The sequence below is a fragment of the Drosophila arizonae genome, chromosome 2 (assembly GCF_054131065.1).
Source record: "Drosophila arizonae isolate 15081-1271.41 chromosome 2, UAZ_ARI_1.0, whole genome shotgun sequence".
In the NCBI taxonomy this organism is placed as follows: domain Eukaryota; kingdom Metazoa; phylum Arthropoda; class Insecta; order Diptera; family Drosophilidae; genus Drosophila; species Drosophila arizonae.
Window position 1 is genome coordinate 7,300,133 of NC_142922.1, and position 12,327 is coordinate 7,312,459.

The 12,327-nt window shown below is 41.3% G+C and overlaps 2 protein-coding genes across 4 annotated transcripts in view; one reads left to right on the plus strand and one right to left on the minus strand.

Moving 5' to 3' along the window:
- Positions 1 to 455: 455 nt before the first annotated feature.
- On the minus strand, positions 456 to 1,656 carry LOC108609193 (uncharacterized). The gene is made up of 2 exons (XM_018000927.2): positions 1,498 to 1,656; positions 456 to 1,427 (listed from the first exon to the last, which is right to left on the minus strand). Exons 1-2 carry the CDS (start codon positions 1,504 to 1,506, stop codon positions 594 to 596), a joined length of 843 nt encoding a protein of 280 aa, XP_017856416.1. The 5' UTR covers positions 1,507 to 1,656; the 3' UTR covers positions 456 to 593.
- Positions 1,657 to 5,993: 4,337 nt separating this feature from the next.
- Positions 5,994 to 12,327, plus strand: part of LOC108616287 (uncharacterized) — a 41,105-nt gene continuing 34,771 nt past the window's right edge. The window contains exons 1-2 of one of the 3 annotated variants that reach the window (XM_089462866.1): positions 5,994 to 6,485; positions 7,014 to 7,064. The gene's annotated coding sequence lies outside the window, so the exon portion shown is untranslated. Of the gene's footprint in view, positions 6,486 to 7,013; positions 7,065 to 11,127; positions 11,361 to 12,327 lie in introns of those variants that run through there. The other 2 variants (XM_089462867.1, XM_089462864.1) reach the window with 2 other exon arrangements.

Below are 12,327 nucleotides of genomic sequence, written 5' to 3' on the forward strand. Positions count from 1 at the left end.
CCTTGAATGCATGTCTTTAATGAGAAGAAATGGGTTTACTCACTCGTATTATTCAATGACTTCGCCTATCGAGTTGCTACCAAAAATCACTTGAAAAGTATCGCAAAGGCAACTGAGTTTGCCGTCAACTAGGCCAGATAATTGCCAATCATACTGGCAATAAAATGAATACGTGCCATGCCCTGTATTTAATCGATCTATGCTTTGCAATTCGATCGAAGAATTTTATCATAGTATTATATGCCTCATGGTGTGTGGAAAACCGTTGCTGTCGTGCCTCAATTTTATGCAAACGAGCAGAGCAAATTATGAAATGATAAAACCTTCGCTTAGCCAATTTTAGAGTGAGAACACAAAGGCCAATTATGTAAATTTAGTGAGCGGCAGTTTATTCAAAGTGACAATACTGAAACACTTTAAAACGATGTTATTTTGCATAAAAGCGTTCTGCATCATACAGTAGAAATGTTGTATATTTATTTTTATGAAAATATTTGCTCATCACAAATTTCAAACGGATAATTTTGATACAGCTCAAGAGTTCATGATGTCGGTCAGGCCATTAAATAGGTAAACTCGTTATCTGCAATTTATTATACACCGAATGACTTGGTGTGTTTGGGCATATTGCGTTTAAGTAGGCTCCAGTTGATGCTGGTGGGCGCCGTTGTGCCGCGCTGCTTCTTCGCTTTGAGCGTCTTGGTGGGCACCTTGGAGCGCATGACGCGCAGATTTTGGTACTGGCTGGCGCTGCGGACCACCTTGTTGAGTTGTTTGCTCAGCTTCGGTGATTTGGCCGGTTTCGACTTGAATTTACTCTTGAGAACCATCTTGCCGTGGCTCGTGTGACTTTTTGCACCCGCAGAAGTCTTGGTCTTTGACTTTGGCAGTGCCTTGCCCGACTTCGATGATTTGATCGATTTCTTGGACTTTTGCGATTTGATTGGCTTCAGAGATTTTGTAGATTTCTGTGCACTTAGATGGGCGCCGCCCTCAGAGCGACCGGACTTCTCTTCCTTGGGCGGGGGCTTCCTGACTGAGTATTTTGGCGATGGTGGCACCTGTGTGGAAAATACGCGTGCAGCCTGCACAATCGAGTCGAAGTTTCCAAAGACTTGCATTATGTTTCGATTCACATACTGTAGATACTTGAGGGACGATTGGCACAAGCTGCACTTCGGATTCTTATCGCAATTGTTGCGTATAAGACTTTCCAGGTACAAAAAGTTCTTGGCCATATTTTCACAATGTGGACACTTATTCATGATGGTGCGATCGTAATTATTTTCCTTGAGATTCGCGATGTGTTCCTTAAAAGCAGGCTTATTATCTAAATTGATTTTTGAGTTCTGAGGCACTATGTACGAATTTTCGGGTTTTTTTTTACCCAAGCCGAACATTTTTCTTAGAACAGAAATTTGGTTACCCTTTATCGGTATAAAATAAAAATTGACTGGTTAGCTTATATTATAAAACTAAATTTATTTCATAGCCTACCTGAGCCATTTTGATCCAACTCCTTCAATGTCAGCTGTCTAAGTGTGTGAATGTATATTCATTTTTTGAACAAAATAAAACAGAAGCTGACGTTAATCTCAGCGCCTGCTGCATTGCTATTCATTTATATTGGATTTCTGATACGAGTATTGTAGGCAATATGAAATGGATTTAGCTTGAGCTTGAGCAGTGCAAAAATTAACGATTAAGCATTTACATAAATTTCAAAATTTTCTATTTAGTTCATCTATGCAACTATAACTCAACGATAATCTGAATATACGGAGTAAATGAATCGTTTGCAACTACAGCACAAAAACGCGTCTCAGGGTCTAAGAAACTGTTTCATAGCTAGCCCAAAATATTTCACTTTTGACAGGAACAGCAGTTCTAGGAAATTTTTGCAGATAAAACTTTTGCATGGCCAATCTTTAAATTAAATTTAAATAACAAAAATATTATATTGGCTTAACTTGAATATTATATGTGGGACATTATGACGTTGATTTAGTGGTGATTGTCTGTTGAAATATTAGAGCGATGCTAACAGCTCGTACTATCCTTGTCAGTTAACATTTTAAACATACAGATTTTATTTTTACTGAGGGAGAGGGAGAGATAGAGACAGGTATAGCTGTTGCTGATCGTGGCCCAGGATGTTGTTAAGTGAGAGCACAGGGCTGCAATGATTTCTATAATCAAGCAGAACGCAGCCAAAAATAATGAATTAAACAGAACAAGTCAGAAAAGGCAATCGGCTGTTGCTTGTTTGTGCATAGTTATGAAAGGGAAGAGTGAATAATATTAACGTTACGGCATATACATATTAGGGGGCTGCATGGCCGCACTCATAACATAGCAAAGTAGAGTCCATTCGAAATGGGACTGAATGAGTGAGTGAGGGGCATAAATCATGTTGAGTGAGATGGAGTTCGCATGGACTCAAGGCCTTATAACTCACTGAATTCAGCAAAAAGAATGAGAATAAATAAGACCCAGATCGGAATACAACATTTAGCTGAAACATACAGACGTCGAAACACTCAAGTTGTTGCATGCATGTATCTTCGTATCAACACTTCGCATTTGCTCGGCTCAGTCGTTTGAGGCTCGAGCAGTGAAAAAATCTCACGCCAAGATCAGCGCGCTGTGAGCCCAATTCTTTTACGGTCAATATAGTATAGGCACAATAGCCTCTGAGTCACATACGTGATTTGGCCTTGATGCCACTCAACTCAATATAGGTGTTAATTCGAGTACGAATTTTTGGGCCTCTAAAATATACATGTATAATTGAAATATACATACGTATTCATGAGCATGTATTTGAACTATGCGATATGTGTTTTCTGTTCTCCCTTTCTCTCTCTCTGCCATTTGTCCCACATATAAATTCAACATAATTTTCAATCATGCATATTTAATTCTTTCACTTTTTGCATTAAGTAATCAACTATATACATTTAATTCACTTTAATTCATTCATTAGTTATTTATGTTCGACTTTGATTTTGTATAAAAAATAAGGTACAAGTCGGCTTATTATTAATAATAATTGAAATAAAGTGATGAATGGCCAACAAATGTCCATTTACATGCAAAAATATGTTTTCTCTGCAGTTGTGCTTGCTTTTTTAAAATATTTATTTTGTCAGCAAGTTTCTTTGATGCAAATGAGTCTTAGTACAGTCAGAGAAGGGAATTGTCCTCATTTAATTTCAAAGGCACAATTGTAAAAGTATATGTATGTATATAAATAAATTTACTGGCCGTAGTTTAGGTCACCCGGATTTGGCTCTGGGTCTGGCTTGTTTAATTTCAATTTCCTTGGGCACAATTAGCGGTAATCAGTTTGCAGTTTCGGGCACTGCGTTTGATGTTGTCCACGCTTTCATTTCGATGTTTGTTCACCCAACCATTTTGTACATTCAAATGTATATGTATATATAGGGAGAGCGTATACAAATAAATGTACATTAAATTTGGGTCAGTTGGTTGCGATGCGTGCGGTAATTTATTTAATTTAATGATAACATCAGGCAGTTTTTGGCAGTTGGGTAGTTAGGTGACTTTCTTTTGGCTACATCAACAAACGCCGCCCTTGAGATGGCCAAAATGTTGACCTTGGGCAACGATTGCCAAAATTATGTTAATGGCTGTCGCAAATCGGCAATTAAAAGCCTTTCATTAAAATAGCTTTATTAAATAGCCATCAACTGCGCGATTTTTGCCTTCGGCTGAATAAGGCGGTCCCAAGGCCAACGAGTCATTAGTATCTATAAAACGCATTATTTTTATGGAGTGAGTTTTATGTTACATCCAGTACAAGATTAGGACTAAAGATTATCATTTCACAGTAAGGTCACCTTTATTGTGGGCCTGTAATAAGGCAAGAAGTCATATCACGAAGGTCATCTATCCTTTCAATTAGCAAATGAGTTATACATATTTTAACTGATTTCTAGTCAACAAATGCTTAAACTTAATTAGCTGTGAATTATTTTTATTTTTATTTATTTTTTCTCTCCATTTTTTTTACAAATCTTCATGCTTTATTTAAGATTTTTCTGTCACCATTATCAATGATTGACGCTAAAAATAAATACAGTCTCAATTTGAATAAAAAACCCACAGAAGCAAATAAAATTTTGTTCAGTTATGATTTGATAAATCATAATATTTAGCTTGTGTGCTATAAATATATATGTTATAAACAAGACTTAAAAAAAGTTATACAAAACTTTTCATAATTTTGCAAACAAACTTTTGGACGAAAAAAAAGTAAATAAATCCAAACCAAAAATAGAAATACTTTCAACTTTCAGATGAAATGCGTAATAACTAGCTTCAATTGGAATTTAATGTTTTTTAGATGTGTAATAAAAATTAAATTTATGAGCAAACTTGCTGTTGACACGGCGTATGAATATTTCAAGTAGAATAAAATGAGAAGAAAGTATTAGCATTTGTTTGCTCTCACATTTTTGTTTTTTTTTTTTTTTTTGTTCTTTATGCACTCGACTCAGATCAATAAAACAAGGACTTGCAGCACGCCTCCAGCCATAGGCGTTGCCCAGCCACAATGCACAGCGCACACACAAGTTCGATTTAAAAATATCTTGGAAATGTCAAGGAGAAGTGCAAAGTGACGATAAACAGAGCCGTTCTCCGGATCCACACATAAAAGCTTGCTTCGATGGCCATAAACTTGATTGTCCATAAATGTATGGGGCGTATACGTAATGTCAGGCATTGCATTAAGCCAATGCAGTGTGCAGCTCGTTGAATGTCTGTGTATGTTGGTGTGTGTGTGTGTGGGCGTGTGTGTGTATGTCTGAGTGTCGTAAATTACCAGCGTAATGAATTTATTAAAAGTTCGTTTTGTTAACATGACGAACGAGCTGAGCTGAGGCTGCTTCGCTTCACTCAGCTGTTGTTGTCTTGGGCTTGGCTTAGTTGCATGTTGGCCAAGTTTAGCCAAATAGACTTCAATTATTTGTGGCTGGCATGCGACAACTGAAATGTGAGTGTTAATGGATTTGTGCCAAGTTCTCGTCGTTAGCCGCGACGCTCGCTGATTTATTCGTGGTCAGAATGAGGGCGGCGGCAACATTGTTGCTGCTTGGGCCAATGCGTTTGACTTTGGCAAATGCCGCACGTTGGCACAGTTATGCCAAGACGTTTTTTAACGACGCTCTGACCCACAAAGGTTGCCACCCATGAGCAGCGCCCTCTTTGCCGTAACAACTTCCTGTGACGCCGACGTCGACGTCAGCAGCGCCAACACCCAACAGCTGCACTCTGCATACAAACACAACTGTAAGTCTTACGATGCCCGATTTGCATGCTATTGTTGTTCTTGTCGCCGTCGAATGGCGCTGACGTTGACGTTGACGTTGACGCTGGCTTTGACGTCGCGCCCTCATCCCAGCCCCATTCCGCTTTAGTGTATTTATTTTGTTTGCTCTTCGTGCCTTACGTGTTTATGGTCTGCCAACTGGCGCTTGTAGACGAAAGTGAAACTGTGTGTGCCACGGGCTCCACTTCCATTTCACTATCGAGTGGGCGGCACGGAGTTTAACCTGTTCGGCATTTCAATATCAACAGCCGCATGCATAATTTCTTCGGCCGAGCCTATGTAAATTTGCTCGGAAGTGTTGCTGCTCTATGTGTGTGTGTGTGTGTGTGTGTGTGTGTGTGTGTGAGTGCTCCAGTTTTAGGCTCGACTGAAAGCAGGTCAACTTCATTTTTCGCGCTGACCGGACCGAGCCGTAACAGCCGCACAGCTGCTACAATGGCAATATCAGCTGCCCCCTGATATGCGAGTGCCGCAAATACAAATTAGCACAGCAACAACAACAACAACAGCAACAGTAACACTATGAGCAACCAGTAACAACTCGGCCATAAGTTCCTTTGCAACGATGCCAAGCCCTTGGGCTAAGAATCTCACACACACACACTCAAGCAGGCAGGCACACCTATTTGCATTGGCTTTCGACTGGTTTGGATTCGCGTTTTCTTTTTTTTTTTTTGGTTTTTACTGCCTTTGATTTTTTATTGTTATTATTTTGAAGTTGACGTCGCTGCCGGCGTCAGACGGCTATCGCCATCGCCTTCAGCGGCATAAAGTTCAAGCTGAAAATGTTTTGTGGTCAGTTTGGATTTGAAGTTGGCAGGCAACGCGACGTCGTGATGCCTCAAAGCCCCTGAGCGCAGTGCTTCTGTGTGTGTGTGCGTGTGTGTGTGTGGTTGCAGTCATTCAGCCGTGGGCAAACAATTGCCAGCTCAGCTCAATTCAGGTAATCAGCTCCGTCCAGCTGCGCTACAGGTAACTAGATTTCCAGTGGACAGCATCATCATCGGCATCGGCATCAATTTGCCGTTGCAACAATTAATTGTATGCAACACTTGAGGCAACTCGGCCACAATTAGAGCCCGCTGTGACAACACAACTGAGCCAGCTCGAAGCAGAGGCTTAACTGCGTGTAAGTTCGACCATTGAATGATGCAGCTCTTAAAGTAGAGAATAGAATAGAGTTGATCAACTCTGCTGTGACTCTCCAAGTGGTTTCATCAGCTCGCCTTCGAAATTTATTTTACGTATAGAGCATTATGATAGATGGTCACAAGACTCTGACCCACATATAGAAACGTTTCTGGAGGTAATAAATCATCAAGTACATTTTGCATATTTAATTCGTTCATATTTAATTGGATTGCGAGTGCTTGAATAATGCTGCAGAATCGGTGGCAAAATGAATTTTGTAATGCGAGAGAACAGGCCACCATATGATGAATTGGCTTTGCATTAGAATAACAGAGGTGATAAATTCAAATTAAGAATTATTTGTGAATTTCCAAAGGTATTGCTGTAAGGCCTAATGGAAGCGTTAGATATTTCTATGACATTAATCTGAGTTTATTAGTTAACTGTTTATGGATTTTCTTTCTTGAAAATATTAATATTTTTTGTTTGTTTGTTTGTTTTTTTTTTTTTTTTTTTTTTTTTTCAGGACATAACTCTTTAATTCTTCAGAGTAACAAGCCAACAGGCATATACATAGGTAAGTTTCTTCTTGTGCCCAAGGTCAAGACCAAAGGGACTTTTTTGTTTTCTTTTATAATAAATATTATACAATATAAGTACGTACGTAAATGAACTTTATTAAGAGATTATATATTTCTATGTATTTTTTATTTTTATGTGAATAGTTTATTTTTATTTTGTGAATTGTTTCTATTGGTCCATTTCCATTTAAACTATGGGGTAAATGATATACACTTTCATACATGCTATGAACGTTTATATATATTTTAATTTAATTTTAATTTTAAATATCAATTTGTTTAAATATATGGGCAACGATTTCTAATAGTGACTTAGGTCAACAACATTTTGACCAAACTAATTTAAGGAAACCAAATTTAAATCCGAGTTTTGAAAATGCATTTGTAGGAAACAAGGTCTATAGAGAAGGCAGAAATATAAGTAGACAGAAGATAGATGTGTGTTTTTTATTGAAAATTTAAGAAACTAGATTTATTTTTGAGTTATTTCTTATACAATAGTAGGAAGAGTAGCAGTAAATCACTTATAAGTAAAAGCAAATATCTCTATCATAAAAAGACACAGCTGTTTATTAATGAATTATATTTCACTCGATTACAAAATTCATGTACTTTGAATTTTTTTTTGGTTAGGGTATTTTGTATAAATTATGAGAGGCACTGAATTCTACCGTTTTATAAAAAAAAAAAAAAAAACATAATAATAATAATAAATAAATAAAAATGGTAATAATAACACCTTCAGCTATAAGGCAACAAATATTCTATAGAGCAGTAGGTATCTGGCGAGCTGGCCTTAAACTTTTGCAGCTTGTTTGATAAAGTATGTAGTACCCACATAACTGGCCAGCGGCCGAAAGACTTCGGAAAGCGCTTTACGAATTTTATGCTAATAAAATTTATTGCGCACAAAACTTTTACTTACATATACTTATGCGGCATACTTATGCTGGATGCTGCAATTTTTCATTGCCTTCCTTCTGCTCGGCTCTGAGCACAATAAAAGGCAAACGGTAAACAATTTAATATTTTGCTTCCGTTGCTGCTGCCCCCATAAGTAGGCAATAGTATTTGCAAATTTGCCCATCAGCATTGCCGGAAGTTTGCCGCGTGTGTCTGTGTACATAGAGCGTCGGTGTATGTGTGAGCGTTAATGCAATTAAAGTCGTTTCGGTAAGCGTAGATGGGCCGCATAAAATCTAAAGCAATCTTATTATCATGCATAAATGCAGCACATAGGTGTGTGTGTGTGTGTGTAATTTTGGTATTGCTGACACTTTAGCGCAATAGCCAGCCACGCGTTTTAGCTAAAAGCCTTTCAATGCTCTTAACTATTTCTGATGGCGTTACGCACTATAAACTTGGTACACATTGAGTGGAAGCTTTAGTCAAGTGGTTCCCTCTCTCTCTTTCTGTGTGTGTGTGTGTGTGTATGTATGTGAATATTTCGAAACGCTTTCAGGCACCCAATTTGGCAGTGCACCTTAAAGTTAATGAGACAAAGCCGCCTCCACCCTGGAGCCATCGTCTGTGGCTGTCTTTGGTGGCGCAGCTCTACGGGAAATTTAATCAAATTAATATTAATCTGCAGTAGCTGCGCGTTTGGCGGTTGCCTCGGGCGACAGCGCTAATTAATTATGCAGTCAGCCAATGACAGGGGCGGTGGCAAAACTGCAACGGGGTATAAAATGCAAAAGGGGCGACTCCCGATGGCCGCTTAGGTCAGCCAGTTCGATTGGGCCATTAAACGGTTGCAGCAATTAAGTGAAATCAACACTCGGCATGCAATTGACTTGGGAATTGCAATCAGCACCTTATCAATGTATGTAGAGGGATACAAACCCATGCAAATGTGTACGTGTGGGTGTGCGGAAAATATAATTAATTATATGCGCGAGTATCCGTGTGTGTGTGTGTGTGTGAGAGAGAGAGAGAGAGTTCGGATAATTAATCTTTAAGCTGCACTCTGCGATTCTCTGCGCTGCATTTTGGCCGCTGAGCTGTTTCAATTAAATTGAATCATCTTAGCGGCTGACAGCAGCCGAGCGAAGCGAGCTGCAAGATGCACGATGCACGATGCAAGATGGAATGGCATCGTATTAATATTTCGGCAACAGCTGACAGAAATTGTTCAGCTAATGAGCTTTATAATGGCTGCGGTTGTCCCAATTACAGCCCAAGTTGCTTAATCAGGCTCTGATGTAGATGTGAAGCCGGCTGTCAGATGTGCATGAAATAATAATAATATGCAATAAGCTGCTGCGGCTCGCAGGCCACAAACTTTGCATCGAATTAACATTGGAGCTGGAATTGCTGTCAAATTAGCAACTAATTGAAACATTTATGGGGCATATCAAACGATCTGATGCTTGCCAAAAAGGAGTTCGCCAGGAAGGGATAGAGCGGGGGAGAGAGTGAGAGTGAGAGAGCTACTCATCTCTGTGAGGGAGAGATGGAGAGTGTCAGAGACAGGCAGCTTACCAAGTTCCCCTGGAGTCAACAAAGTGGAGAGGCATGTGCCTGTCAGGTTGCTCTTAAGCACCTATACGCACCACCTCCCCCACCCCCTCCCCTCCTGGCGGACTGTCATCACGCTGCTTATGAGTCAACGTCTGACAAGTTGACGGGCCACACTGCCTGAGTGGCCCGGGCAGGGGTTAGGGCATGAGCGGGGAGAGCAAACAAACAAACAAACGCAACACACCAAGAATTTACCTTTGCTCCATGCGTATGCAGTGCCCCATAGCCAGGGCTTTGGCGATGCGGGTGGCTTGTGGCCTGTAAATGGAGCAACTGGATAGCTGTGGCCACAACATGTTGCAGCCAGTAGACCAGCAGCAGCAGCAGCAGCAGCAACAACTGCAACAAGTACGAGTGCCTACTTCAAACAACTGCCAGGCTCAGTCGCATAAATGCATAAGCCATGGCACGCATATGCGGCATGGTCCCTCCAGCCGATGGGGCTAAGGGTGGGCGGGTATGTGGGCGTATGCCACATTCCACATTCCACATACAACAGAAAGCAGCCAACATGGCATACACACGCACACACACACACACACACAGATGACTCCTCAGCTTTGACGGCAGTCACTCCTCAAAAAGCCATTTTAATTAAAAGAACTGCGAGCTGCTTTCAGCTTGCTGCTCGCTGCCCGCTGCCCGCTGCTTGCTGCACAGCCCTCCTCCTCCTGCCACGCTCAACTAAATTTTGGCTCGCTGCTGTTTCGATTCGTGCGGCAGTGCAGCTGCTGCCAAAGTTGCCCCAGCGGCCCACAAAGTGTGCAGTTTATTTCTGGTGCACTTAACCGACTGGACGCCTTAGCCAGGCTTACTAGAATTGTTGTTGCTTTAGTTGTTGTTGCTGCTGTTGCTGCTGTTGCTCGAGCTGCTGTTGCTCTTGACATGCCGCAGCTAGAAACTTTTCGGCATTCTGTGGGAGCAAATTTGTCGGCCCAGCTAACACATCCTGACACAAGTCAAGGAATTTATGAGCTGTAACGGCTACAAATGTTGGCCCGTCTATGTACGTGTGTGTGTGTGTGGGTGTGACTGGCTTTTGGTTTAATTGAAATTTAAACGCTTAGTTCCAGTGTCAGCTGTTAAGACTTTTTCTTTTGGCATTTTAAGCACTCCGTGAAGCTGACAGCTTGCGATTTTCCATTGCATTCAAGCAATGCAAATTGCAAAATGCGAGCACTCGCCCACACACACACATCCACTACACATAGTACACATGCTGGCCTCATGATTACGCCCAACGAAAACCAATAAAAATCACAATGTTTAACCCAATTAAGCTACCGAACAAAGTTGGCTTCATTCTCGACAACGTTGATGTGTGCTGTCAGGCACGCAAAGGGCTAGCAAAATGCCAAAGAGCTGAAACGCATGAGTTACTGCATGTGTGTGTGTGCGTGTGTGTCTGCGTGTGTGTGTGACTGGGCTGTGGCTTAGATGTGCTAGTGTGTGTGTGATTGGCCAGCCACTAGGCTCAGTGGCTACCTCATCGTCATGACAACTTGGGTGGCCAACACAATAACACGGAGCATGCACCGAACACACACCCCCATATACACACACACACACACACACACACACATACAGTCTCTCACACACACATTGCTGTAATGGCAGGCAGTTGTGCGATAGATTCCAGCAGTGCTTGGCCAGCTCGACGCCAACGTCAACGCCATGTGTAAAAATACTAAAAACAACGCAATTTCTTTAACTTTTATTTTATTAACGAATTTTGTGACAATGTGAACAAAATGCCCGCACAAAGTGCGTTGGTCAGTGGTAAAAAAAAAAAAATAATAAAAAATTAGAGTCTGCAGCTGAGAGCTGAAACTGTGTATGTGTGTGTGTGTGTGTGTGTGTGGAGAGCTGACAAACTCGACCCAGCGGCAAAAACTCAAACGAACCGCAGAAAGGAAAAACAAGAGAGAGAAAAAAAAAAAATGCCTGAACATATAAAAATACGAGCAACTCGTTTTGACGCGAAAATGTCAACAATTTGTGTTATAAATGCAGTCAAAGGTAAACAGCGGATGGCCAGGACGATGTAACCAAACTCTGGAATCCTTTTGGGCAAACGCTGAATACACACGGAGCAGCGCAGGAGCGCAGGAGCGCAGTAGCGCAGGGGCGCAGGAGTGGAGCATGCCTTTGACAGCAGCCGTTCTAGATGCATTAAATTTTCATTAGTTGCAGCATAATTAGCCAGGTGAATGCCTTTGCCAAACTCGGAGTCAAAGTCAGAGTCAGAGTCAAAGTCAGAGTCAAAGTTGGAGGCTGGCCGCAACAAGGATTTCACGAGCTGTTGCCAATGCTGGAGCGGAGACAAACGGCGCAGACGAATGGCAAACAAACTGGACAGACAAAACAGTTTACTTACTCCTACACCTGCTGTGTGTATGTGTGTGTGTGTGTGTGTATGTGTGTGTTTGCCACATGCCCCCTTAGGGTTTCGCACTCGTTGCAAAAGTGGCTTTTTGAGTGGTTTTTCAATGAAGTGTTAAGTGGGGAAAATGCCAGGCTGCTCAGTCGCCCTCTACCTGCGTATGTGTGTGTGTGTGCCCCGACCACTCCAGCAGCCGCCTGTATATATATATGTGTGTGTGTGTGTATTTAGTTGTCGCTGCCTATTTGTCTCTTTCCGGCCCCTCAGCAAATAGGTCTGCGGTCTGTGCACACCTTTTGCTAGCGCCCTTGCTTAGCACTCGGCTATTGCTGTGTGTGTGTGCGTGTGTTTGTTGT